Raw genomic sequence first — 26,923 nt, forward strand, 5'->3', positions numbered from 1 at the left:
TTTCTTCCTCTTTCACTCGCTGGTATATTTTACTTTGCTCTGTATACACTTGCAGGCACACACAATTTGCGCATTCAGTGTTATATATGCAGCATGATGTGCTACATAATCCTATTAAGGGTAATGAGTGCCGCTCGCGTTTCAAGAGAAAACTGTTCTATTGTAGATCTGTCAAATTAGTCTAGACTTTGTATTTAAATCCATTTGAAAAGTGTCGCCATGTTTCTCATCATGATGTTGAAACTTCACAGACTTCAGGCTAGATAATCGCTTTTTTTCTACAGCTCTGAAATGTGTACCAATTTAAGTAAAGCCCCTTTAGTTCTTCCCACTCATTTTATCAAGCGGTAAGTTATGTTTTGCAACAGTTTTCTGCAATGCTGTTAGATTAAATGGACCGAAGGTAACTACATCACTTTTTAGGTGCATCAGCTTTTCACTGAATTTTCACTTTCTGTGCTTAGAAAAGTTAAGTTTCTGTACTCCTAAAATTCAGACTTCCTCTTTGTGTCACAAGGTCATATGATTGGGTAGCAATGGAACAAATTATTAGTCATTCCCTGCTGTTTTAACTGCTTATTATCTTCATCAGGGGGTGTCTCCAGCTGATCACAGACTGTCCTCCATCCATCCAAGAGGAACTGGACCTCATCAATGCCCTCAGCCAGCTGGAAGACTTCAACGTCAGCATTCTGCCCCTGCAAGGTAGCATGAAGCGTTTGTCTGTCTGGGAAGCTGGGAGATTTCAAATGTGCGCTTTTGTGTGTATCTGAATGTGTTGTCGGTGCGTTTCAAATGGTTAGACATTCAAATGTTCTCATAGACGATTAAAGCACACCGTTCCCCACCTCCATCGCCTCGGCTCACTGTCCAGCCTGTCTCCCTCCCTGCTGTCACGTCACGTTCTCCGTTCCTCCATATGTTGCTGTTTCTTGTCACTGTATCAAAATATATTGTTATTTATGGATCGACTGTTGAGCAAACAACATCTGGCCAATGGCCTAATTAGGAATGAAGTGTTTAGTTTGGACGTGTGCGCTCTGTCTTACACACACACACACACACACACACACACACAATGTTTTATCCTTCAGCTGTAAAGCTGACCAATCTATATTCACCTCCATGTTCTTGCTTTCGTTCTTTTCTGGCACCCTACATCTGTGGTTCCAGGCTTGCCTCCCTTTTAAAGAAAACCTTGGCGCCAAAATAAACCAGCTTGGCCCCTCATCGCCTCACCTTTACAGCGAGGTGTTGTTTGCCCCCAAGGCCTCCGTGCTCTCCCTCCTTTGCCCCCATCAAATCGAGCTGCCAGTATAAAACCACTGTGACAGAGAGAGCCATAAATTGCACGGTCTCTCGTTCCTTCCCTCCCTCTCTTGCTCTCCGTCCCTCTCACCTTCTTTCCTCTCTTTACATTCATCACTTACCTCTGGGGTTTTCTTTCTTTTTCCTAGCTCCCTACTTCCTTCTCTTCTTCTTTTCACTGCTTGCTTAACGTGAAGGGCAGAGGGCAGAGCTTTGGAAGAATATGAAAGAAAAACAGTGGAAAAAAGAATGAAGCACTGCAATGGAGAAAAACAGAAACTGTTGTAAAAGAAAATGTGAAAATCTTGTTTTATTGTGACACATGCATGCATTAATTATTATGTCTTAGGTCAATATCAGTGCTTAGGGGAACATTGAATTCATGGCTTTGAATCAAGGTCATACTGAAAAGAACAGTTTTGTTTTCTCCTCAAAGTAATAGCTCTACTCTAAGTTCCCGTTCTCACAGATAAACATGCACAAATATGAAGTCGGAAGGATTTGAACATAGGTAATCCATCTTAGGCTGTCCCCTGCAGCCCTCCTATAGAGCCTAAGGCGATGCTTCATATAAACCACCCTACCCACAATTCCCTCTAGGCCTCGCCCAAAGTCATTCAAAGCCATAAAGATCCTCAGCAGGGTGCACAGAGGCCTGCAGAGGCTCTAAAGATGGCATTTCTCAGGGTTTCAATACAACTTTAAAGAAAAATGGAAATGCATCTGAAAATGTTTGAGGTGGTTTTTTTGAAAAGCACAAACTCCCTACTGTCCTGCGGATGATATGTGCTGCAGGTTGTTATCAGTGAAAAATGATGTCAAACAATATGCAATGAGTATGAAATATCTAAGACTGGAGACTGATTGTGAAAGATCAAAGGCTTGCCTTGTTGTAGTTTCTAAATCTCTCGCAGATTGGACTACATGGAGATCCCAAACTTAAACTGTAAATAATATACTTGGAGTATGAAGTTTGTTTTAGTTTCTGTGCCACATGCAGCCCAATTGGATCTCGAGTGATATTACAGCATTAATAAAAAAAAATGTTCACTTTCTTTTAGTGTAAAGAAGTACATTCTGGAAACGTTCACACTTAATGAACCATCCATTTACAAAATGGATGATGAACAGCCTCGGATATCTTAAGAAAAAAATAAGAGCAATTTCCACAATATGTCTCAGTTTTTACACAGTCATACTCATTGGAATGAAATACTACTGTCATAAATCAAAGAAATGTGTCTGCACGGCTCCGCGGCTTAACCATCTACTCTACACAGTGGTGTGGCACACAGGTAGTGTGTGTGACAGGGACAAGGCTGTGACACTTAATGATTCAGACACAGGACTCTCATTCATTTAAAGGACGTATTTGGGATATATTCTAATTATTCTTATGACCTACAACACAATGCTTCCTAATGTACAACATATTGAAAAGTTCTACAGTTAATCAAATAACTAAGACCACCCTCATGCTTTTTTTTTTTTTTTCAAATGCTTCAACTATCTCATGGTCTGATAGATGCTTCAGAGAACCCCTTTAATATTAAAACCACTCAAAATGCCTTATGAAAGATAATATTTTAGCACTGGCATGTGAATGACTGCTGTATACTCATGTTTTAAAGTACACACAATATTTTTGTCCAATTTTGGTTTGTTATATAGTTTTTTCTTTTGTTTTTGTTTTTTAAATTCTGAAGTGGCTGCATCCAACAATTACTGCCATATTTGTTAACTATGTGTTCAATTTTCAGTATAACAAGGCAAAATCGTCCCATAGGAGAAGACAAACACAGTTTTTTGGTTTTTTTTGGACACTTGAATTTGTCATTGGTCCCACATGGATGAATTACATTAATCTGTTATTCTTTGAAGCTTACTTTGCTGTTTTTTTTTAAATTACTATTCAACACGTACCACATACAATTTTAATACTGACTAGATACATGGAAATTTTGACACATCCACGCCCTAATTTTAATAATATTTAATTATGCAGAATAAGTCAGCAGTATCCACCAGTCTATCACTGAACTAGGGCTGGGCTACATGCGTATGAATTATACAGCATTATATTATTTTTCTTGACATCTTGACATCTGCTGCTTTATCATTCACTGTTCATAATTTCCTATCACTTGGTCATCAGCCTTTACTTGTTCCAGATTGAATATAGTAATTAGCAAAACAAGTCTGAAACCCATCCCCGCTGTCTTCCGTGTTCCCTCCAGTGCGACTGCGATCAGACCGTCTGTCTCTCGTAGAGGAGTGCATCGCCCACTGCTCCACAGCTTACAAGCAGTCCACCACTCTGCTCAATCTGGCCTCACTCCTCAGAGTTTCAGGTACTTGCAGACACGCATGCACACTCACACGTGATCAGGCACTCTAACTCTAAATTTTATCAAGCTAAAATGTGTTTGACTATAATTTTCAATAAACCAGATCGAGGCAGTTTTCCAGCATAAGAAAAATCCATCTTCATAAGAGGTTTATTTATGTGTGCTTATGGCTTGCAAGCACACAAACACACAGTACTGTGCAAACGTTCTCAGCCAGGTCTACTATCTTTATATTTTGCTAACATGAAACAAAATTGTTTTGTATTTTTTAAGTGGTCCTGAGTAATTGTTCTCCATGATTTATGAGGAGCTTTCAGAGTTATTTTTTTGGACATGGGCTGCTTTTTCACTCATTTTTAGTGCAGTATTTGTACCTGATCATTTTCAGAGGAAAGTTTTTTTTTTTTTTTTTGTTTGTTTGATAAGTCACTTAACAGTGATCCATTAATCATTGAAGCATAAAAAGGTGCCTCCCTCAAAGGATGAACCAGTGTTTTACAGACAACTTAGCGAAGAGCCCATTTCAAGTTGTATCTTTAGGCTATTTCTTTAGTTTAGTCAAAGATAACACAGTTTGACAGGTATAAAAATAGTCTTCTTTCACCAATAAGATGATTCCCAAAGAGTATTCATCAAAACCCTGACCTAGCTCAGTGTGGTGTGCCGTGGATCATTAGAAAATTTGAGGTAACTGGACAAGTGGACGAGAAAAGAAGAGTGGTAGGCCAAAAACACCCCACCAAGTGAGGAGTATCAGAGGTATGCCAAATTACAAAAGACACTGAAATGAAAGTCAGCTGTTTGATTAAGTGATGAATAATAATTTGACATTTTTAGTTAGTCGTTATGCGGGGAGGATGTCGGGGAGAGGTACTACAGTGAGTGTCTGGAGCCATCTGTAAAACATGGTGGAGACTCTAGCATGGTTTGGGTCTGCTGTGTTCTCACAATTTATGGAATTCTGAAAAGTGTCGTCAGATTTTGATCCACCGTGCAGTAAAATCTAGAAACCATCTGATTAGTACAGCTTTATTTGTCAGCATGACAATGATCCCAAACACACTGCCATTGTAGTAAAAGAATACCTGGATTAAAAAAACAACACAAAGCAATAAAAACACAATGCAACACTATCTGTTATGGATCGACTTACCTAGAGCAGAGCCCTCAACATTATTGAAGGTTGATGGTCAGTGTGGAATTATAAACAAAAGTCAGCCAACAGCCAAGAAAGAGCTTTGGGTGTTCTTTAAGAAGCCTGGAAAACTATTCCTGAAGACTGCTTGGAGAAAAAATTATAAATCTGTCTAACAGAGACGTTGTCGAAACAAATATTTACTTTCAAACTCGTTAGAATTGTATACACTCTGTTTTTGCCTTATATACTGCATTTACATCTATGTCTGTATATTTCAATAAACCACTGCTTCTATTCAACATTTTCCTGGCAAAGTAAAAAGAAATGAAGGGTTGCTCAAGAGTTTTGCAAAGCATTGTATGTATACTGAACGAGCAAACAGACTTACCTTGTGAGCTCTCAAAGCTGCCTTTTTTTCTGCTGTCAGGCATTATGCAGTTTGACAGTAAGAGACAGATTCTGTACAAGGCCATAAGGTCTGTATGTCAGCATTTGAAACTTTGTCAAGAGGCCTGCTGCTGCCTTGGAAAGGCAGCCTATTTATACGTTTTAAGTTTACCTGAAGAAGTCTTGATTTTGTTTTGTGGTAATTTTGTCTCCAATGTAGTCTCAACAGTGCATTCACTGTTCAATGAGTTGTTTATGAGACTGGCACGACAGCTGATCTACAGAGACTCTGTTCTCTTTTTTTAATCCCATTATACTGGAATTGGCTGCAGTTAGAGTGTGATCACAGAGAATTCTCAGTGAATAGCAGCTAAAAAGCTAACATAAATATTTATACCTTCTTATAGACGTGGCCAAATTTGTTTAGAAATTGGAATTTTGGTAAATGTAGTATTGACTGTATGCCTAAATTAAGATGAAACATGAATTTTTTTTATTTTTTATGGTTTTTTATTTTTTATGATTTTTTTTATTTTTTTATTTATTTTTTTTACAGGGTTAAAAAAAAGAAACTATTTTGCTAATATATGCTGATTGGTTAAAGATACATGACAGGACAAAATCCGTTTATGACACCCTTTTCTAAACTATAACTATGGGGAGGGCAATTAAGTCAAAACAGAAACCTAGTAGAATATGTAAGTGTGACAAGCAGCTAGTTGTGGAGGTTTAAGGTGACAGAAATGCTTCTCATTTGGTGCATGAAATCAAAAGGCCAAGTGGCTCAGAATGGTTTGTGGCCTGATACTTACAGAAGGTGTTCTGCTATAGTCAAAACCCTGAACATTCAGTTTAATTCATTTTTGCACAGTTTTATTTGTACGGCACCAGCTCACAACAGCAGTCACCTCAAAGCTTGTATAAGGTAAAACACCGAAAATACTAGAGAGAAAACCTCAGTAAATAGACACCTTATGATGAAGCACTTGGCGATGGTAGGAAGAAAGAACTCCATTTTATCAAAAAGAAAACTGCAGATAACTGTTTTTATATATCTGTTTTTTATATTAATAATTTTTGTTGTTTTTTATATATATATTATATCTATATATTTTTTTTTTTATATCTCATGAACCCATTTTTAGGCTACAGTCTCATAGATCGTAGCCCTGGATCAACAGGCAAAACCCCCTGTGAAAGTGGAAGTTGCAAGATTGAGATTTCTACTTAAAACTTCTCTCCTTCTAAGATGTTCAGTTGTTGTGCCTGTCTTAGCTACTGTCTAGGCACCCCTTAGTCAGTCTCTTTGAAGCTGTTTATTGTCTCATGCTGGTTGAAAGTCTTGCAAAATATAAAAGCATTGATCTGTCTTTTAATGTTGACATAAACTTGTAGGGGGTATTCATCTTAATGACGTCTTTTTTACTTCAAAGTTGTCAGACTCATGTTTTGTAATTTGTAATATCTGCAAGACTTTGGCTATTATCCACATGATACTAATAGTAGAACTGAAGTTGTCGAAGAGCTATGCCTAAAGACTGAGCCAAAGGACAGACTTCAGTCCAATTATTTTGCATAACCTAGCACGTCTTTGACTGCTAATGAATGTGCAGTAGGTGCGAGAAAATGGGAAATGAAATGGAGTTTATTCTCAGTGCACATTGCAAATCCTTCCATGTGAAACGCAGCACTTAAAGCAACAAACTACAGTCACAAATCAAACAAGGTTAATGTACTACGTTTCAGCAAAGAGGTTTAATTTCCTTAAGATTTTCACTCTTCCTCTATACGTTCTCTCAAGTCGTCTGACTCTACACTGTCCTTCATCCCGTCATGTTTAAATTCCTCAGGAATTACCACGTTTACAGACTCTCGACTCGAAAAATCCTTGTGCAGTGTATTTGCAGTAATACCAAAAGCAATTTAATTCTTTATGTTTTTGTGGTATTTTTCATATCTCCTGCATGTTTGTCAGACCGCTGAGCTGTATTTTTAGCGAATGTGGCAACACGGTAATGGAATCCATTTTATGCACAAGATGTGACATGCCGACTTCAGTGCTTTCAAATCTTTTTTTTTTTTCTTTTTTTTTTTGAAAGAGAACTACAAGAAAAAAACATGAATAGTAGAAGCTTGTATACTTTGACCATTTTAGTTCCAACCCCCACTTTTCCAATGCTGAAAAAGTGAAAACCAAGATGTCCTTTTTCTGCACAAACTGCACAAACTTTACCTCTGCCTCTGTGCCCGTGTTTACTGTTCATCTTTTAAGAATATAAGATAGACAGACACACAAAAAAGAGTCAGTCTTTCATGCTTCTTCCCTATTTTGTCTTCTGTCTCTTGGATTCATGGTCCTGTCGTTTCTCTCTGAGGCCTGTCACCAGCTAAAGGAAACCTGCTAACTGGTCTTGTGGCATTTCTGTGTCTTTGCTGCTCACATTCTGTCAGCAGGAAACCCTCGCTGTGTGGTTTCAGAAAGGGCGGAAAAAAAGAGGCAAAGGGAGATGAGAAGAGCAATAAACAAATTTTTAAATAAATAAATGCAGGAGGGAGGCTTTTGAAGGGTGCGTAGCTCTGGGGCTCTGTGGTGAATATTTAATGCAGGTATCACCAGCACGCCGGTTAAAAACCCTTAGGGTTCGGTTCCTGCCCCTGCAAAAAAGTGATCCATAAATCATTTCATTTTATGGCATAGAGGTGCAAACGTTGTTTATGTATGAAGTAATCGCTAATTATAATATTCCAAATGTAGCAAATTTTTCCGACTTGGGTAGATGATTGTTATAATCCACTGTAGGGTTAGATTAAACTACACACGCTCCTATTTGTCCTCTTTCGCACATTTTCATTAGAGTCTTTGGTTGGACCATCAAGGACAGGTAAAGGTTTCAATTGGATTTCCAAGATGTCTGATTTTTAGATCAACTTGAAATAAATGCCAGGGAATGTTTTGATTTAAAGAAAAAAAAATGGTGGAAAAGAGCACAGGGTGAACAAAGATGTGCCGCCACACACATACACAAACCTTGTCTATATTGAGGTCTTGACAGCTTTTGAAGATGCCATTTCACCAGTCACCCTGAAAATATTTGACAAACACCTCTTTCCCTTCACAGTAAACACAGCATTTCTGTCATCACACGCACACACGCATGCACGCACACACGCACAAACAAACAGCCACCGACCAATTCAGTGCCATCACATTTCTTCATCTCAACGCCAGTTCTTTGATCTTCAGCGCACAGGTTTATTCAGAAGTTGTTCCTGACCATGCCTCTTTTGATCGTCCCATCCTCTGCCTTTTGTTTATAGAGCTTACACACAGATCAAAGGTTGTCCTGAGCTGCCACATGAATGTTAACACCGCGCTCAATCTCACGAACACTGAGATATCAAACTCTGATTTCCTTTTAGCGCGGTGGTAATTTTACTGTTATTTCGTACCCTGTTTTGGAGATGAACAGAAATGGCAATAATCTCATTTGTGGTAGACAATTATTATGTAGTCTCAAGCCCTGACTGCAGTGCGGCTAATATTTGAGGATATTCTTTTTTCAACCTAGAGCCTGTGTGTGAGTCTGCTCACAGAGGGAAATTTAATATGAAATTCATTGAGACAGATACTGTATGTAATATGCAGCCTTATGAGATTTGCGGTTTAGTTTTTGAATGTTGACATTTGTCAGGATTAAGAAAACAAATTCAAAAGACTTTTAAAAAAAATCCATTTGTACTCATTTAAATGAATATCTGTGTTTGCATGCCTAGGGGAAGATGAAGCAATGAGAAAAGGCAAAGTGCTGACCCTGCTTGCAGAGCAAGCTCTGCAATGTCTGGACTTCAAGGCGTCGTACATCCACTGTCAGGACCTCATGGCTGCAGGTAACTGTGAAGCTGTGCTCAGACCAGTAGAGGCTTTAGGGAAACTATAATATATGTGATATGTAAGTAGGATTTAAGTAAAATGACCACTGAAATATGAGATAAATGTTTTACCTCATTGTTGATAACTGGTATCACTCTTAGACGGGGGCGTTACTTTGCATGTTAAAACCTTACTAAAAAGAAGCCTTTTTTAATATTATTAAGCTTGTTACAACTCTCATGCAGTATAACAAGAACAGAAGAAGACTGACAGGCAATAGCATTTAGCAAAATCCATTGAGGTTGATGAACAATGGAAAAAGACAGAAGTCTTCAGAGAGAAAATGGATTATTAATGATATTTAAATGATAACAATGGGCATTGACTGGCATCAAACGGGTGTCCTGGTTTTAAATACCTGGGTGGTGTATTGACTGTGATATCAAAGTATACTGACATCCAGTCAAATGAGCTACAGTGCTTAACAAATTTAAAGAGAGTATTAAAGTGCTTCCACATACAGGTGGATTAACCATTACAGACACATAAAAATGGTTTTGGTAATTACCAATGCTATTAATTTAATGGAGTTGTGTCATAAAACCTTTATTTGGTGGTGGTCTAAAAAATGGCTATAGGTTCAAACATTGGAAGTCAACTGAACTCCCACACTGCACACTCCCTCAGCATCTCTGAACAAAGCTGGTCCCACTTGCAGTTCTCGCATCAGAATATGAAAAATATTTTTATATATGAACGTCTTTAGGATCAACCACCTCCATCAGAGTTTTTGATGCCTCTGATGACACTACAAGTCAAATAAAAAGGTTTCAGTTGATTATTATTTCTGCCACAATCAGTCTTCTTTTGTTTATGCCATCTTAATTAGTTGTACTCAGGACACCTAAGTTTATGAATGCGATAACTCGAGAAAGAGACGATGTAGGAACTTTAAATTGATACCATAGGTGCATCTACTAAAAATCTTGGATGAGTTTGAATCTCTGTGGCCTTGACCTGAAGTTCAGAGTACGTTTTCTGAAAATCTTATAACGTCAGAACAAGGTAACTTAGGATTTTGAAATTTATACTGTAGGTGTGTCTGCTAGGGAGGCTAAGGGGTAGTGTACAAGGCCGCTATTTTCCTTTAAACTCCTGCTCTGACCACCTGTAACATGCACGATTTCACCACAGACCTTGCGCAGAGAGCAAACTTCTACTTTTAAACTGATCCAAGTTTAATGTGTGAAATCATAAGAGAGCTGGATGTCCAAGCATGTCCAGTTTTCAAGTCTGAAGGCAGTGTGTTAAGCTAAGAGACAGAAAGGTCGAGCGATCATCATTTTTCTCAACACTGAGACAATGGGGGTGGGGATGTCTTGTTTGATGCTGTAATATTTTCCACCACAGAAAAATTAAGTCCAAGGGGGAAAAAAACAACTTAAATTTCACTGTGTTGTTCTACAGTCCTGAGTAATGGGAGAGTGCTTAGATGAGAAAAAAGGTGTCTTAGAGAGAGAGAGGGTGTAATCAGATAAGCAACAGTATTCTCTCTCTATGAACACAGCAGGAATAATTGAATCTGTTTGTAAAAACGAAGTCAAGGCGGCGTGTTGGTTTCTGGCTATGATGAAGCTGGAACAAATGTAGCTCAGCTGTTATAATGTTTCAGGCTGATATTTTCTTCAAGGAGAAGTGTGCAAAAGTAAAGATTTAAGTATTTGTTAATGTCCCAAGGGCTTTGAAAGTTACTCTTTCCTGGCTCGTTATACAGGGTGGGCCATTTATATGGATACACCGTAATAAAATGGGAATGTTTGGTGATATTAAAGTCCTGTTTGTGGCACATTAGTATATGTGAGGGGACAAACTCCTCAAGATGGGTGGTGATCATGGTGGCCATTTAGAAGTCAGCCAGCTTGGATACAACTTTTGTTTTTTCAATAGGAAGAGGACCATGTGACACATCAAAGTTAATGGTAATGTCACAAGAAAAACAATGGTGTGCTTCGTTTCAATGCAACTTTATTCTTTCATGAGTTATTCACAAGTTTCTGACCACTTATAAAATGTGTCCAATGTGCGGCTCATTGTGTTGGATTGTCAATGCAACCCTCTTCTCCCACTCTTCACACACTGATAGCAACACCGCCATTCAGCTGGCCCACGACGACCAATCCACTTTCCAGGAAACTGTTCATCTAGGAATGCTCAGACCTGGCACCCATAATGTGGTGGTGCACCATCTTGCTGGAAAAACTCAGGGAACGTGCCAGCTTCAGTGCATACAGAGGGAAACACATCATCATGTAGCAATTTCAAATATCCAGTGGCCTTGAGGTTTCCATTGATGAAGAATGGACCCACTATCGTTGTACCCCATGTACCACACCAAACCCTCACTTTTGTTGTTCCAACAGTCTTGGAGGGATCCATCCAATGTGGGTTAGTGTCAGACCAATAGTGGTGGTTTTGTTTGTTAACTTCACCATTCACATAAAAGTTTGCCTCATCACTGAACAAAATCTTCTGCGTGAACTGAGGGTCCTGTTCCAATTTTCGTTTTGCCCATTCTGCAAATTCTGTGCGCTGATCTGGGTCATCCTCGTTGAGATGCTGCAGTAGCTGGAGTTTGTAAGGGTGCCATTTGTGAGTAGCTAATATCTGCAGAAGGGATGTTCGACTAATGCCACTCTCCAGTCACATGCGGCAAGTGCTACGCTGTGGGCTCTTGCTGAATGAAGCTAGGACAGCCACTGATGTTTCTTAATCAGTGACAGTTTTCTTGCGTCCAAATTTTGGCAAATCCAACACTGAACCACTTTCACGAAACTTAGCAAGCAGTTTGCTAACTGTAGCATGAGAGATGGGTGGTCTCGTAGGGTATCTTGCATTGAAATCTGCTGCAATGACCTGGTTACTGCGTTCACCAGATATCAACACAATTTCGATCTGCTCCTCACGTGTTAACCTCTTTGACATGTCAATGGCTGTGAACAAAGAGAGACTTGTGAATAACTCATGAAAGAATAAAGTTACGTTGAAACCAAGCACACCATTGTTTTTCTTGTGACATTACCAATAAGTTTGATGTGTCACATGGCCCTCTTCCTATTGAAAAAACAAAAGTTGTATCCAAGATGGCCGACTTCTAAATGGCCACCATGGTCACCACCCATCTTGAGGAGTTTGCCCCCTCACATATACTAATGTGCCACAAACAGGACTTTAATATCACCAACCATTCCCATGTTATTACGGTGTATCCATATAAATGGCCCACCCTGTACTTTTTAGATTCTGTTCTTTGCTTTAATGTTCTGGATATTCGCGGATTATTTTACAATATGCATTTTGTGTTTGATGCTTTGTCATTATGTCTTGATTGGACTTGATCTTGTAGTTACATTCTCTTTTTGTTTCCCTCCAGGTTACAGTCCAGCATGGGAGGTGTGCAGTCTGCTCGGTCAATGTGACGGTTATGGAGACCTGGAGGCCCGGCAAGAACTGTTAGCCTTCTCTCTCACACACTGCCCCCCTGACAGCATCCACGGCCTCCTGGCCGCCTCCAGTGACCTACAAACTCAGGTAAACCAGCCAGGCGGTTTATTAACAGCATTGTTATATCGTTTTCATGTTTGGCTGCTGCTGTCATTTTGTTTGCCCTTTCATGTGTGTCCAAAATGAAAATGGTTTGTATAGTGAGCTTTTGAAGCAAATACGTGCAAGAAGAGAATTTGTGATGGTGGGAAAGTTGAAGGCTTCCAAGAATGAAAATTGAAATAACCAGTGGTAGAGCAAAGTGGGCGCATATGACAGTAGTGAGACACTACAGCTGCTAATGGGAGTGAAGGGGGAAATATACAAGAGGGTTACGAGCAAACCACAGGTTGGTTGTCCAGTATTAACAAGCAGTTACTGTAGCAACAAAAATATGAGAACAAGTCCTTTAATTTATATATGGGGCTGGATATACGTTAGCATAAGCATAGCATAAGCTGAACAGACATCTTTTTAAGATTTAGGTAAGATGTGTGAGTAGCTTTTCAAACGCGTTCAGAGGAATATCGTTGCCATTACTACTAAAAGAATTTACTGTTGACTTCATGTGTTTGTGCCTTTAAAGGGGCGGCTTTGCTATGGTGACAAAGCAGGTAGAGGTGATACGTAAACACATTTTTTATATTAGCCAGTTTAAAAAAAGACGTTTGATAGAACCAGCAGTAAAATTAGGACTGCTAAGGAAGTTTTTAAATGATCAATGTAGACAACAATAAAAGTGCCTCCCAAGCCTGTGAGTCAAGGACCTTTAAGATAAATAAGATAATTAGACCTTAGTATACATATACAGTATACAAACGTTAAATCACCAATCACATGGAAGCAACTCTGTGCTTTTAGTCATGTAGACACGGTCATGACTTCTTGAAGTCCAAACAGAGCGTCAGAATGAGGGAAGATGATTTAAGTGACTTTGAATGTGGCATGGTTGTTGGTTGGTCTGAGTGTTTCAGAAACTGCTGATCTACTGGGATTTACAAAGAATGGTCTGAAAAAGAGAAAATATTCAGTGAGCAGCAGTGCTGTGACAAAAATACCTTGTTTGTGCCAGAGATGAGAGGAGAATGGCCAGACTTGATAGGAAGGCCAACAGTAACTCACTGTACCACTGGTTACAACCAAGGGATCCAGAAGAACGGATCTCTGAACGGACAACACGCCAAAGATGGGCTACAACAACAGAAGAGCATTACAGGTGTCACTCCTGTCAGCTAGGAACAGGAAAGAGAGGCTACAATTTGCACAGCTCACCAAAATAGAACAACAGAAGATTGGAAAAAGATTGCCTGGTCTATTGTGCTGCAACATTCAGATAGGAGGATCAGAATTTGGGTAACTGACAAGAAAGCATGGATCCATCCTGCCTTATATTTTTGGCATACTTCTTGACTTTTTAGTCTGAACACGCTTATCCCTTTATGACTACAGTGTACCAGTCTTATAGTTACTTTCCGCATGACAGCACACCATGTTGAAAAGCTTAAATCATCTCAAATATGGAGGAAACCGAATTTGTTATTTCTGGCAAAATAGCTCTAATCTCTTGTTTTCCTCCTCCCTCTATCCTGCAGGTGTTGTACCAGGCTGTTAACTATCAAATGGAGCCTGTAAATACAGAGACCGGACGAGAAGTTGACGAGACAGACTCTTTAAAGGTAAATGTAATTTTTTTCCTTACAACCCCCTCATTCTGTTTTCCATCACATGCATGTTCTTGTTTGAACTGCCTCCTCTATCCCTGTGTGGGTTTGTTTCTGTCCTGTTCAGTTTGTGTGTTTTCCTGCCGCTCCATATTTGATGAGGTGTAAATCTAGTGTTACGGTCCTCAGCTCCCTTGTTTTATTTATGCCTTCCTTTCTCCTCCCCTTCAGCACTGCCAGCTTTATGATGCCTTGAGTGGGTGTTAATGTTTCATGACTTGCATTTCATCCCCCTTTGTGTGCAAATAGGTGCTCATTTGAAGCTGTCTGTTATCATTTTATTATTGTATTGATGTCCCTCACTTGTATATGTTTAAGCTGCCCAAATGTGTTCTGTGTGTGCACCGTGGGCATGTATTTATGCAGCTTTCGGTGTATGTGTATGTACTGAATAGCTGGTTTTTATTATATCTTTTTATCATGCGTATATGTTTTCTTCATTTCATGCTCTTACCCTTAATCCCTTGCTAAATAAAGTATTGATGAAAGGCACTAAATGATTTGGCTCCAGCCCACTGGATCTCCCAAGATGGCTTTGTAAAGATTTTCAAATGTATAGAAAACAGCACTTTATTGAATTTTGTGGTGTACTTATTAATGTACATTACATTGCAAAAGGATTGCAACTTTCATTTCCAAATATTAAATGTTAAAGATTTTTGTGGAAGAGGAAGCTCTCAGAGAAGATTAATAACTAAATACTGACGCTGCTTTGAGAGGGGTAGTTCAGAAGACCAACAGAACACAAATACCACAATTGTGACTTAACTGTGACAGCTTCTTTGACTACCTTACTCTGTTCAAAGTCAACAAAATAGACCACTTCTGAAGCACTCTATCTATATCTGAAAAATGTGGGTTAGGTGGCAGATGCTCCGTTTCACCAGCTAATAAAAAGTGGAGATACTAAGAAGTCCAAAACAGTTTTGTTTGGTTTCTATAAGCATGGAAGGATATAGAAAGGCTGGGATATGGAAGCAAATTAGGACAAAATATTCTTTTGATCATAATTTTGACTGTAGAAATCTGAAGGAAAAATAAGTCAGAAACCCAGGACAAACATAATTCAAGCGTTATTTTCACAGTTCTGTTATCTTAGAACTTCAAAATAGTCAAAATTACTGAGATAAAAGTCATAACTCTTTATCACTCATCTTTGAGTGTTTAGCCAACATAAAACTTCTAATCTTGAGCTAAAATTAGCCAGCACTGATCTTCAGCCCATACAGTGGTGTGCCTCTAAGATATATACTAGGTGTGTTTCGAGTGGATTGTCTCATCTAACTCTGTGTTAGATGAGATAAATTCTGTTGCTTTAAGAAGGAAGCTTTTGCTTTGTCAAGGAGCGAATCACTGAATAATATTTTTAATTCAGTTGTATAATCTTAGTGACGAAAGTATTAGTGACAGAAATACTTGTTGTATTATGAATCTGTTCTACATCTGTGTAGAATTTTCCTCTGCCTGTGTGACTTTTGGAAAGTTTTCTGAACAAACACAATACAGAATGTGTGTTTCAGAACCAGAAGGGCCCTGCTTGAATGCATATTGTAATTCCTCTATGCACTACATAAATAAACCAGTAAAAGAAAAAGAGCCCTGCACTTATTAAAATGGCTTCTCAGAAGTACCTAATAAAAAATAGAATACAATATTCATGGGTCTAATCTAGCAGTGCCGATCGAGCGATGCTGTGTTTTTATTTACAAAAAGGAGGTGTTGTATGCTGCACACTGTTCTCAAACTGTAAAGCCCCTTGTCGTGGGTACTTCTACAAAGGCTCCAGAGTGACACAGTAGAATATGTTTGCCATTAATTTTTCTTCTCTTTCTTTCTCTTCAGCCCCAACCTCGTGTGGGCTCCTCTGTGGGGACAGCAGGAGACCTCCTGCACAGGACTACAGCGAAGACCATGGAAGTCCTGACTACTACAGGACTGAATACCAAGGCTGTTTTGACTGCAGTCAGTGACCACCGCTGGTGGAAGGACTCACTCAATTACCTCCGGCCGCTGCATGTAAGAATCCATTGACTGTGTTGTTTTATTAATTCTTCGCTGCAGATGAAGATTTTTTTTGTAAAGTTCTTAATGGGTGCACTTACCACCTTGTAGGTTTAAAAAGTACAGTTTCTATGCATTTTACTGATATAAATGTATTTATATTCTGTGTAATAATCATGATCAATTAGCCAGCAACAGCGTAGCAGCGGTTATGGATGTATCCGCCTTGTTTTTAACTCTACAGACTAATGGGCTGCATAGACAGATCTCATGTCTGTCTGCACTCCCATACCTCACATACTTTTGCTCGCAGACTTCAAAAATAACCAATCAAGAGCTCATCTCCTGCATAATTAATTGGCCCTCCTGTTGAATATTTCAATATCTGGTGGCTGCACGGGCCCGACGGTCGCCCGGGTGGAGATTGATGGCGTCTCTGGTGTTGGCAGCAATTGGGAGGGGTGATCGTGATTGCGGCTTTCTAAAGAAAGAGGAAAAATTGCATGGATGTTAGCTGTGGGACAGGGAAAAAATATGACAGTGTTGAGGGCATGTTGTGAAAGTTTAATGATGTTTTGATGGCTCCTCAGGGTCGTAGTTCAGGAGCCACTAGCCAGGAAGGGGCATGTGAGAACGCCAACTTGGAGCGTCAAGGCTGCAGCCCCTTTTATCAGGATCTCATTGAGGATCCCTATGTAGACACGGTGAGTGGCTTAAGACCAGTGTTTCTCGTAGCTCTTTGCTTCGTACATTCTTATCAACCTTCTTTCTTCTTATGTTTTGTTTTCTCACCCCAGGGCATCCTTTCAAATTACAGCAAAAACTGCATGAGTAGGCTTATGACTGGGCAATTAATTAGATTTTCTTGCTATGACTTATACATTCTTTAAAAAGCAGCGTTGAGACAAAATGAATATTGATTTCAGACTGAACAATTATAATGCCAAGTACTAACAGAAGGGACTTTGGACTACTGGTATGATGCTAAAAATAATCCAAAAGAAAAGAATGTCAACAGAAGGAATTATAGGGATACAAAAGAGTAAAAGTAAGAAAAGGAGTAGATTGACCTTTGTACCTGGGAAGTGGTTGCCTCTGGGCTATGACTGGGCTTTTTACTCAGAGACACAAATCATACGGAGAGCTGAAAGAGCGGACGGGAGGGGAAACGGAGAAGGCCGATACATCTCCTCTTATGACATTTTAATAGGCTTCTCCAAATCCCTTCCTTCACTTCATCGCCAGCATCCATCCATCTTCCATCATCCATCTACCAATAATTACTCCCCACATCCATCTGCCCATGAGCTGGCTGATCAATGGGATTAGTTTTTACCTTAACAGTTGCAATGAAGGGAGTGGGGATTGAGGAGAGACTGATTGAGAGAGAAAGAGAGACAAATGCAACGGGACTGAAAGATGGATAGAGACAGAGTGGCGAAGACAGACAGGACACACTCTGCGTTGAAGCGATAGCTCTGAGACCGAGCAAGAGCAGAAACTTTATTGTCCGCCACTCAGACACATGAGAAATAACTTGTATACAAGAAACCTATAAATGACTTTTCAAAAGGGCCTGGTTTTGAAATGCTTTACTTGGCTCTGAAGTTCATTTGTTCACTCAGTCTCTCATCTGTCTGACTCCTTGAGAATGAAGATATTCAGTCATCTTCATCATGTCTCGCTGTGCTTTTTCTAGTCTGCTCAGATATGGGGAGGGAGGGTTGCCTTAATATAAAGAAAAGTACTATATCACTCTTCCTTTGTCATTCTTTCTTTTAGAGTCAAGATGTGTATTCATTCTACAAAGAAGTGCCTGCAGAAAACTTTGCTGAGGTTTTGTTGAGGACTGGAAAACTGGCTGAGGCAAAAACTGAGGGAAAAACCCCGTTTCCTGCTACAGAAGGTAAACATGTGGCCTACATAGACATAGATTTTCTAGTAACGGGTTGGACCTACTTTTGCCTTCAATAAGCTGCTGGAAACAGAGATTTTGGTCCATATTGACGTGTTAGCATCACACAGTTGCTGCTGATTTGCCGGCAATACATCCTAAATGCCAATCTCCCATTCTACCACATCCCAAAGGTGTTCTACTGGATTGCAATGTGGTGACTGTGGAGGCCATTTGAGTAAAGTGAACTCATTATTATGTTCAAGAAACCAGTTTGAAATTATTTGAGCTTTGTGGCATGTTCTCCTCTAAGCAGCCATCAAATGATGTGTACACTGTCAGCAGCAATACTCAGGTAGCCTGTGGTGTTTACACAATGCTCAGTATCTATTAAGCATTTGGTGGCCCAAGGTGTGCCAAGAAAACATTCCCCACACTATTACACCATCACCAGCAGACGCCTGAACCGCTGATGTAGAAGACAGTGTTGTATATCTGACCTGTTCTTAGCTGACAAGAGTGGCTTCCAATGTGCTCCTCTGCTGTTGTAGCCCACCTGCTTCAAGGTTAAATGTGTTTTGCATTCAAAGATGGTCTCTTGGTTGTAACGAGTTGTTCTTTGTATTACTGTTTCCTTCCTGTCAGCTCAAAGAAGTCTAGCATCAACAAGGCATTTTCTCCGACGGAACTGCCGCTCACTGGACATTTTCTCTTTTTCGGATCATTCTCTGTGAACCCAGAGATGGTGGAAACTGCTGATCCCAGTAGATCAGTGTTTTCTCAAATACTCAGAGCAGCCTGCCTGGCCTTAACCACGCCATGTTCAAAGCCATTTAAATCACCTTTCTTCCCTGCTCTGATGCTCCGTATGAACTTCAGCAGGTTCTTTTCATCTTGTTTACATGCTTAAAAGCAGGGAGTTGCTTTCATGTGATTGGCTATTTAGGTATTTGTGTTAACAAGCAGTTGAGCAAAGTAGCCACTGAGTTTATACAACAAATATATTGCCATATAATAGTATGGTAAAGTCTGGAATTTGTTTCTTTATTGCCATTTCTTCTGGATGAAGTCTGTTTCCTGGGTCTTTCTCTTTCTTTGTCTTTGCCTGTTTTTCTGCTTCCTACACTGAGCACTATGTTTGAGTGCTTTAGCCAGGAAAGGGTTTCCAGGGGGAGTAGCCACAGTACTGAATCATTTTTATCTACGCACAATTTGTGGATGGCGGACTTCTCAATTATAAACTCTCATACAATTCCTGGTTTCCATTTTGCAAGAACTTTTTTTGCATCAGCAGAAGCTTCTTTCTCCAACCCGAGCCTCTGATTTATTTTTGGTATTCAGGGTTTCTGACTTCTAATTTCATAACCAACCTTTAATAAAATTTATAACCTCACTGTTTGTTATTCTTGGTGTACTACAACTCAATTCTACTCCAGATTGGATTTTGGAATCAGGCTGAATCTGAGTGAGGTTTTTGAGGGCTAGTTGTTCAGACTTTTTGACCTTGTCTGTCGCTGCTCACTAAGTCAATGTGCTTACCACGGTTTTTGCTGTATAATTTAAATTTGAAATGGTAGTTATTGGTACATTGATTTGGCAAGATCTCAACTGTCAGGTTGCTTGTAAAATTTTTTTCCAGGATTTCAAATTATTATTATGATAATGCAGCTTCTAAGTGTTTGATTGAGGCTGAATTTTGTTTAACTTAGCTTTTTCCTCAGCGCTCCATCTTAGTGAAGCTGGATGGTATTTGCACAGCGTAGTTGGCTTCCTCCTTGACACCCTGCCCTCTCCTCTTCTCATCTATCTTAGCCTGGGAGCCCATATATGGTCGACTAGGGGACAACACGGGAAGAATAGCCTCACTGATTAATTAATGTATCCGCACGCATCCCACCGCATCAGTAAATAATGCTGCATCACTGCAGAGATACTAGAGAGATAGCATCAAGTCAAAACATCAAGGCCACACTGCATGATGGATCATAGCTGCTCGCAAAAATCAATGACACTACAAAAACAAACGTGTGTGTGTGTGTGTGTCTGCATGTAATACAAATGCATGTAAAATTCCACACTTGCAGTCACATTTTCACACATCCACACTTTTCAGCAAATCCAACTTCTCTGCAGTTGCCGCTGTCATTCAAATGAATATCTCTCTTTTCTTAAAAGTCACCTTCCCTTCGGAGCAGCTGCAGAGTGCGACGTGTCGAGAAAAAGAAAAGCCACTCTGGACAGCATCGCGTCCGATAACAACCTTCGATTAATGACTGGTGTGTCGGCCCGCCGCGCTGGCTGTCCTTAAAAAACAGACTAGGAGATGGCCTTTAAGAAAATAAATATATCGATTTTTCACCTGGCCTAGATAAGTTGGAGGTAATTAATGATGACACAAGTGGAAAGTGACTCAATGGGATTGAGCTGAGTAAGGTGCAGACACAAGCACTTGATGTGAAGACAAGTGGGGAGAAAGAGAGAGGTAGACACACACACATATTTGCACACATGACTCCAAACTCCACTGACACACAGCATGGAGTGCTGCCATTTGCCAAATGTTGACCAGGCTCTAATCAGTTGTTTTTCCCCACACTGCCTGCACAGGTGAAATAGTAATAGGTTAGTGTCTCACCGACCTACTAACAATGTGCTCGATTTAGCTGACACAGAAGCAGGAGTGTGTGTGTGTGTGTGTGGATGCAGACACACAAAAACAGCCCATCTAATGCACCCACTTCTCTGTGTGTTGTCTCTATCACTTTCTCTGCACTCACTCACAAACGCACACACACAAACACTCACTCACTCACAAGAAGAAATGTTGTATGCTTTAAAGGCAGGGTTATCTATTTAGTGTGTGTGTCTGTGTGTGTGTGTTTACCCCTCTGGTAATTCCTGTCCCGATGGTATCTGTAGCTTTAGAGAGGCGTGTAATCAGCTCATTCTGAGGTGTAGCTCATTGAAACCCGTGGGGTAGGAGAGGAGGGGAGAGAAAAACGAGCAAAGGAGAAGGGTGGGAACACTGCTTAAGAGAGCTGTTATTTGTCCTTAAACTAGTTCATTACTTCGCTGCTGCTCGCACATGCAACGGCGTGCACCTTCAGCTATGCCCTTCCAACCATGTGTGTGCACATATGCATATTAGTGTGCATTTTGTTCTACAGTGTGACTCTTCCTGTGCCCTGCCTCTGTCTCCCTCCCAGTGTCCATGCTCTACTTTTCTCTGTCTGTTTCATTTTGTCTCGGGCTCTTATCACCAACGCAGGCTTCTGTTCTCCTTGGGTCTCAGACTACAAAGTGATTCTGTCTGATCCTCTCTGCTGCCTCCCGCTGTTTCCTCAGAGTATGTTTGTTGGTGATTGATTAACTGAGAGCATCCGTGCGCTTACAGTGTTTGGAATTTATCAAGTTCATCTACATATTTTTAATTGTAATCATGCGAGTGCTGTTGTGTGTTTTTGGTCTCATTGTGTCTAACTATTGTGGCCTAGAGGGAAGCTGTTTGGGTTAACTCCATCCTTGTGCCCAGAGCTCTGTAGACACTCCAAAACCCATCAGCCTTAGGGGCACTGCATAAACATGGACTGGTTCCCAGTTTCATACTCGTGCTAACTCTGAATGGGATTAGTTTTTGTTCACTTATGAAAAGCTAATCAATATGCATACTAATTAGTTCTCAATCATTAAATGTTTGCTGCTGCTGTACCACCATAAACCCCACAAGTTCACAAGTTCTGCACGTGAATGCAGAATTTTAAAAGTAAATTTTAAATGGTGATCGTGCAGCAAACATTTCAGTGTTTTAAAAAAATCTTTGTGATTCTGTTTGGGATTTTTAATACTGTGTTTATGTAATATTGGCAGGAAAAAAAGAACAGAAAAACTTCAGTCCCATTACCAGTCATGACAGCCCTGTTGCCCTGCCAGTGATTCTGAGTACTTTGGCATGGTCAGTTCATGATGGGCTTTCAAGTCCAGAGTACTGAGTTATAGAAGCTGAAGTTTCAGTGGCTAAGCAGCCATCTGCCCAATGTAGGGGTTAGTGTGTGTGTCGCCATGGCAGTTGAAAGGCATTTAAGTTGTGTCACATAATACCATACTTGTATCTGAATAACTACAAATAAGCCTCAAAGACTCATTTATGCTCGTAAGGGAAAACTTAGTGGAAGGCACGGCATTTCAGTAGTTATGCTATCACCTCACTACGAGAAAGTTCCTGGTTCCCAGTACACTGACTTCCTCCCACAGTCCAAAGTTATGCATACATATAAACTGGAGGTTAAATGACGTTTCTAAAATGTCTTTGGATGTGAGTGATTCAAGTGTATAGAACCCCGTAAAGCACTTTGATTGATCAGTAAGATTAAATAAATGCCAGTTCATGTATTAGAATGTGCTCTGAAAGCCTGCCTTTCATTATATATACAACGTTGTACATATAAAATCACATTACATTCATTATGCTTCAGAAGACTGCGACTGTGGAATACATGTTGGAAGCATTTACCTTGGTCTGTCATATGTATATACTGTGTATCAGGTGTCGTTTTCTTCTGTAGCTGCTTTATACAATAACTTATATGAGGTTCATATAGATTGAAATAATAAGATGAAACTTGCAATATGAAAAGAAGAAGCCTCAAGCTTAAAAAGCCGATATATAAACTGTATAACCAACTGTTTAGTCAGTTCATCTATATACTGTAGGCCTGAAAGTGCAAGATCAAATCACCAAATTACAAAACAACCGCAGGTGTGATTGAAACCAGAACAAAGGTTACGATCATAGATGGGTTTGGTCTGAGCCATATCTACTTGCAGGAAGAAAAGAGGGGCGATCAGCCTGCTACTTGACGCCCTTCATACATATTCTGTTTTATTTTTTTAATGTATTTGTGTTTGTGTATATATATTATGTATATATACTATTTTAATATAATTTAGACTTGATCATAGAACTCATAGGCGCTGTCCCATCACAATAGAATCTCACGTTTTTTACTACCTTCTTTTACTCATGCAATGCAAATAGCTTAGTTTAGTTAAGTTTGTGTTAAGTACTTAGTCTGCTTTGTTTATAGACCTGTTGAGGCCTGTAGTGAATCTCAATCTAATCTTTCTTATAAAGGCTGGTGTTGTTTTCACCTTGTGAGTCTGCCGGTGTTTAATCATAGCTAAATGTGGTCCTGCTGACAGCTTGTGTAGCTGTGATTGAACTGAGATGGCTGTGTTAGAATTGGAGAACCCTTTTGGGGGGCTAGGCTGCCTCCCTAAGAGAAAGGTGCAGCATACAGAGTTGCTGTTGGTAGCCACGCAGAGGCAAATTTTGCATTCAGGGGATTCACTATTAAAGTGCACTTTGATTAAGTTTGTGCTCATCTGGAGAGCACTTATTAGAAAAGGACCCGTACTTTGTCTTTGACTAATAAATACGATCTGTATTTGAAACAGGTTGTGTGCTCGCAGAAATGAACACATTCAAAGCTAAGTCCACTGTATACAGGTAGATGTAGACATACATGCAGTAGTTTAGTAACCTTTCAGGGATTTTAAGGTTTTTTTCTTCATTTGTGTCCAATATTCCTTCTTCTAGTCCTGTATAGTGTTTCCTGACATATTTCTAGAATATTAAAACATAGGGGTTTTTTTTTTGGGTTTTTTGGGTAATCAGTGCTTTAAAATCGTCTCACCTCTCTCTGTCCTTTACAGTATTGCTCCAGCTGGCCAACGATGCATTTCCCAGGGACATGATGCTGGCTCTGTCCTACTTACTTGCTCTGCCTCAGGTAGGGGGACACTCGCACACGTCCTGGTAACAAAAGGAGTTGGATTTTATTTTATTGAGACCATCAGATAGTTGAGCTAATGCATTTTGTCTGCATGCTCTATTTCATTTGACATTTTACACCTTTGATTTGACCTCTCATGTTATTAGACATTTCACAAGTTGTAAATATGCATCTCTCTTTGTGTAACAGTGTGAGAACAGTCCACCGTCATAGGCTAGGCTGTGCAAAGACTGAAAACAGAGGCGAGATGTAATGCAGTAGTCTACTTTCATCTCAGGCCTCTTGATTTAGAATATGTTGAAAGCAAAGAGTCAATTTGTGAAAATGCCACTGTAATTGTTTGTCTTGCATGTCCTTATATTTGTTCTTACCTGCAGGTGCTGGATGCCAACAGGTGTTTTGAGAAGCAGTGTCACTCGGCCTTGTCGCTCCAACTGGCTGCCTACTACTACTCCCTGCAGATCTACTCGCGCCTCATGCCCTGCTTCAAGGACAAGAACCACACTCTTTACCAGGTCAGTGTATTTCTGTGTATGACGGAGTGTTTGGGTGGTTGAATGAATAAATGTTCTGATGTTACCTTGGGAAGACACTAGATGCATGTCTGTGATGTTGTGTAGCCAAAACTGTTTTGTTCCACAGCTCGGAAATACACAAAGAGCGTTTCAGAACTGGGGTGTTTGTTTGCACGTCATCTTTTATTTTGAAAAAGAAAAATCTCTATGCTGTTCTTGTGTATGACTTCTGCCCTGCCTCATCTGCTCTACAGCATGACTTGGCTTCTGTCAAAAATAGATTTACCACATATTTTTAGTCATGTGGTGCAGAAAGCTGCTTTTGGGATGCTTAGAAAATGCACTGCAGTGCAGCTGTTGAACGCACAGACAAAAGAATCCAGTTTTAAGCAGCTAGGACACAAAATCTTGATGTGTTGTGAACAGATTATTTTTAGGTCTAGGTCTTGAAACTTTAGAGCCTCAGTGCAGGATTTAGCTGTTTAGGCAGTGCATTTTACTGGTTGGGAGGATCATAGCAAAACAGTGTTTCACCTGTGGTTTAAGTTTGTTTCAAGGTTGCTTCAATAATAAGTGGAGTGAATATAGATGTGTGTATGGCTTTTGAAATGAAATTTTATGTATGCTTTTGTTTGACATTTATTTAAGGAGGAACTAGTATCATAGACATTAAATGTCATAGCAAACTGTCCACAATCGCAAGAAATGCATCTGTGTGAGTCTGGGTGATCTAACAGTGCAAACGTGATTTGATTTATAAATAAAGATTGAGCCAGTTAATTTCAATAATAATCAGCATTCTACCATAAGAAGCTCAGATTTGTAAGTCACAAAGGAGCAGGTGAAGAAGGACAAGGAAGCCAGTACTGACCAGTATAATACAGTGGGAGTGTAGGTTTACTGCATGTGTGTTTCTGTCCAGAAAAAGCATGGCCATTCGCATCAATGAGAGGCAGCTGAAGGGGAATCAATATGTTTAGATAGGGCAAACCCCTTTGTTAGAAATTGATGGACACTGTGTTGGGTCTGGGAGGTCGGGTAAGTCTGACAGCTCAGGTGGAGGTCTGTATTATTACAAACTATACCTCCCTATGAACCTGAAATCTGTGTGTGACAGGAGGGTGCGAGTTTTTTAGAAGACTGGAGACGAGGCAGATCAACTCGATCATATAAAAACAATGAAATGTAAGAAAAGATGCATAATATTATCATCCAGTGTAAGGTTTATGCCACATAAATGCCCTAAATTAACAGTACTGGTAATTCCCAAATGCATTATTTATGTTTCTATAAGGGTTAATCCAGTAGTATGTGCAGGCTCTTCAAATAAAATGATATTTTTTAATGCAAAAATATAATTATTGTAATTATCTATGAAGTTTTGAATTCACTGTCATACTGTCAACAGAAACATTGTTTCATTGGTTGAATATTATGCTTGATGCAGCGCAGCGTGAATTCTTTTTGTCTGCCAAAGTAAGGAGCAGTATATAATTTTCAGTTTTAAATAGTTTTTTTTCATGTTTTCATGACACGTGTACTCACACTCATATATATATATATACACACTCACCTTTGTTTTCTTTTTCATACAACATACATTCAGCTCTATCCTAGCCCTTGACGTTTGCCATTATACTTCAGTATTACTCACCTTACCAGTTAGCTGTTCTCATTCTCATTTGATTCCTTCAGTTATCTTTCATTGCAAATAAATTAATGGATTTGAAGACTATTTCGCTGCACATTTTGTTATGACGACAGAATAGTGAGATCAGCGAGGCTACAGGCACAATTGACATGGTTCAAATGCCGCTTGGCTGCGCAGATGTAGGAGGACAAAGTAAGATTTTTTAAAAAAGAGTGACAAAAAAATGCCAAATAATAATTAGCCATCAGAAATGGAACAAACTGGGAAAATGACTGTAATTATTCTTTTAGACATCTGAATACTAATGCAGTTTAATTGTGCTTTAGTTTAAACCAGCAATGCATTGTGTACCAGCTATTGCTCTTGAAGAAGTTTTAAGCATGTTTCTGTGTGTACACAGCATCTTCTTTTTCTAAGTAAGGCAAGAAAAACAAGAGATCAGAAAATGTGATTGAGAAGTGAAAGAAGAGGCTGCAAAGTGGGGGTGGGGATGGGGGGTGATTGGCAGAGAATAACTGAAGAAATGGCTCTGACCTTTTCTTTGAGTGGACCCTGGCTCTCATGGGTTTTAGTGCAGGTAGAAGAAGGGAGGTAAAATGTTGAAATAAAAGAACAGAAAAAAGGAAAGAGGCCAGCAGAAGAAGTGGATAAGTGTGTCCCAGTTGACATTCAAGGTTAGAATTGCACGCTCTCACATTCCCGCTCACACAAGCACACCAGTAAGTTGCTCTCCGCGCACACACTCATCCGCACGCAG

The 26,923-nt window shown here is 39.7% G+C and overlaps 1 protein-coding gene across 2 annotated transcripts in view; it reads left to right on the forward strand.

Moving 5' to 3' along the window:
- Positions 1-26,923, forward strand: part of nbas (NBAS subunit of NRZ tethering complex) — a 176,526-nt gene that overhangs the window by 61,428 nt on the left and 88,175 nt on the right. For both annotated transcript variants that reach the window (XR_013093106.1, XM_004541960.6), the window contains exons 32-41: positions 593-705; positions 3,546-3,659; positions 8,956-9,069; positions 12,483-12,640; positions 14,185-14,268; positions 16,156-16,329; positions 16,905-17,018; positions 18,097-18,220; positions 23,921-23,997; positions 24,378-24,515. Coding sequence is in view for 1 of the 2 variants with exons in the window: in XM_004541960.6 (XP_004542017.3) it covers positions 593-705; positions 3,546-3,659; positions 8,956-9,069; positions 12,483-12,640; positions 14,185-14,268; positions 16,156-16,329; positions 16,905-17,018; positions 18,097-18,220; positions 23,921-23,997; positions 24,378-24,515 (1,210 nt within the window). In the remaining variant the exon portion in view is untranslated. The remainder of the gene's footprint in view (positions 1-592; positions 706-3,545; positions 3,660-8,955; positions 9,070-12,482; positions 12,641-14,184; positions 14,269-16,155; positions 16,330-16,904; positions 17,019-18,096; positions 18,221-23,920; positions 23,998-24,377; positions 24,516-26,923) is intronic.

This window comes from Maylandia zebra, linkage group LG15 (assembly GCF_041146795.1).
Source record: "Maylandia zebra isolate NMK-2024a linkage group LG15, Mzebra_GT3a, whole genome shotgun sequence".
NCBI classification, from domain to species: Eukaryota; Metazoa; Chordata; class Actinopteri; order Cichliformes; family Cichlidae; genus Maylandia; species Maylandia zebra.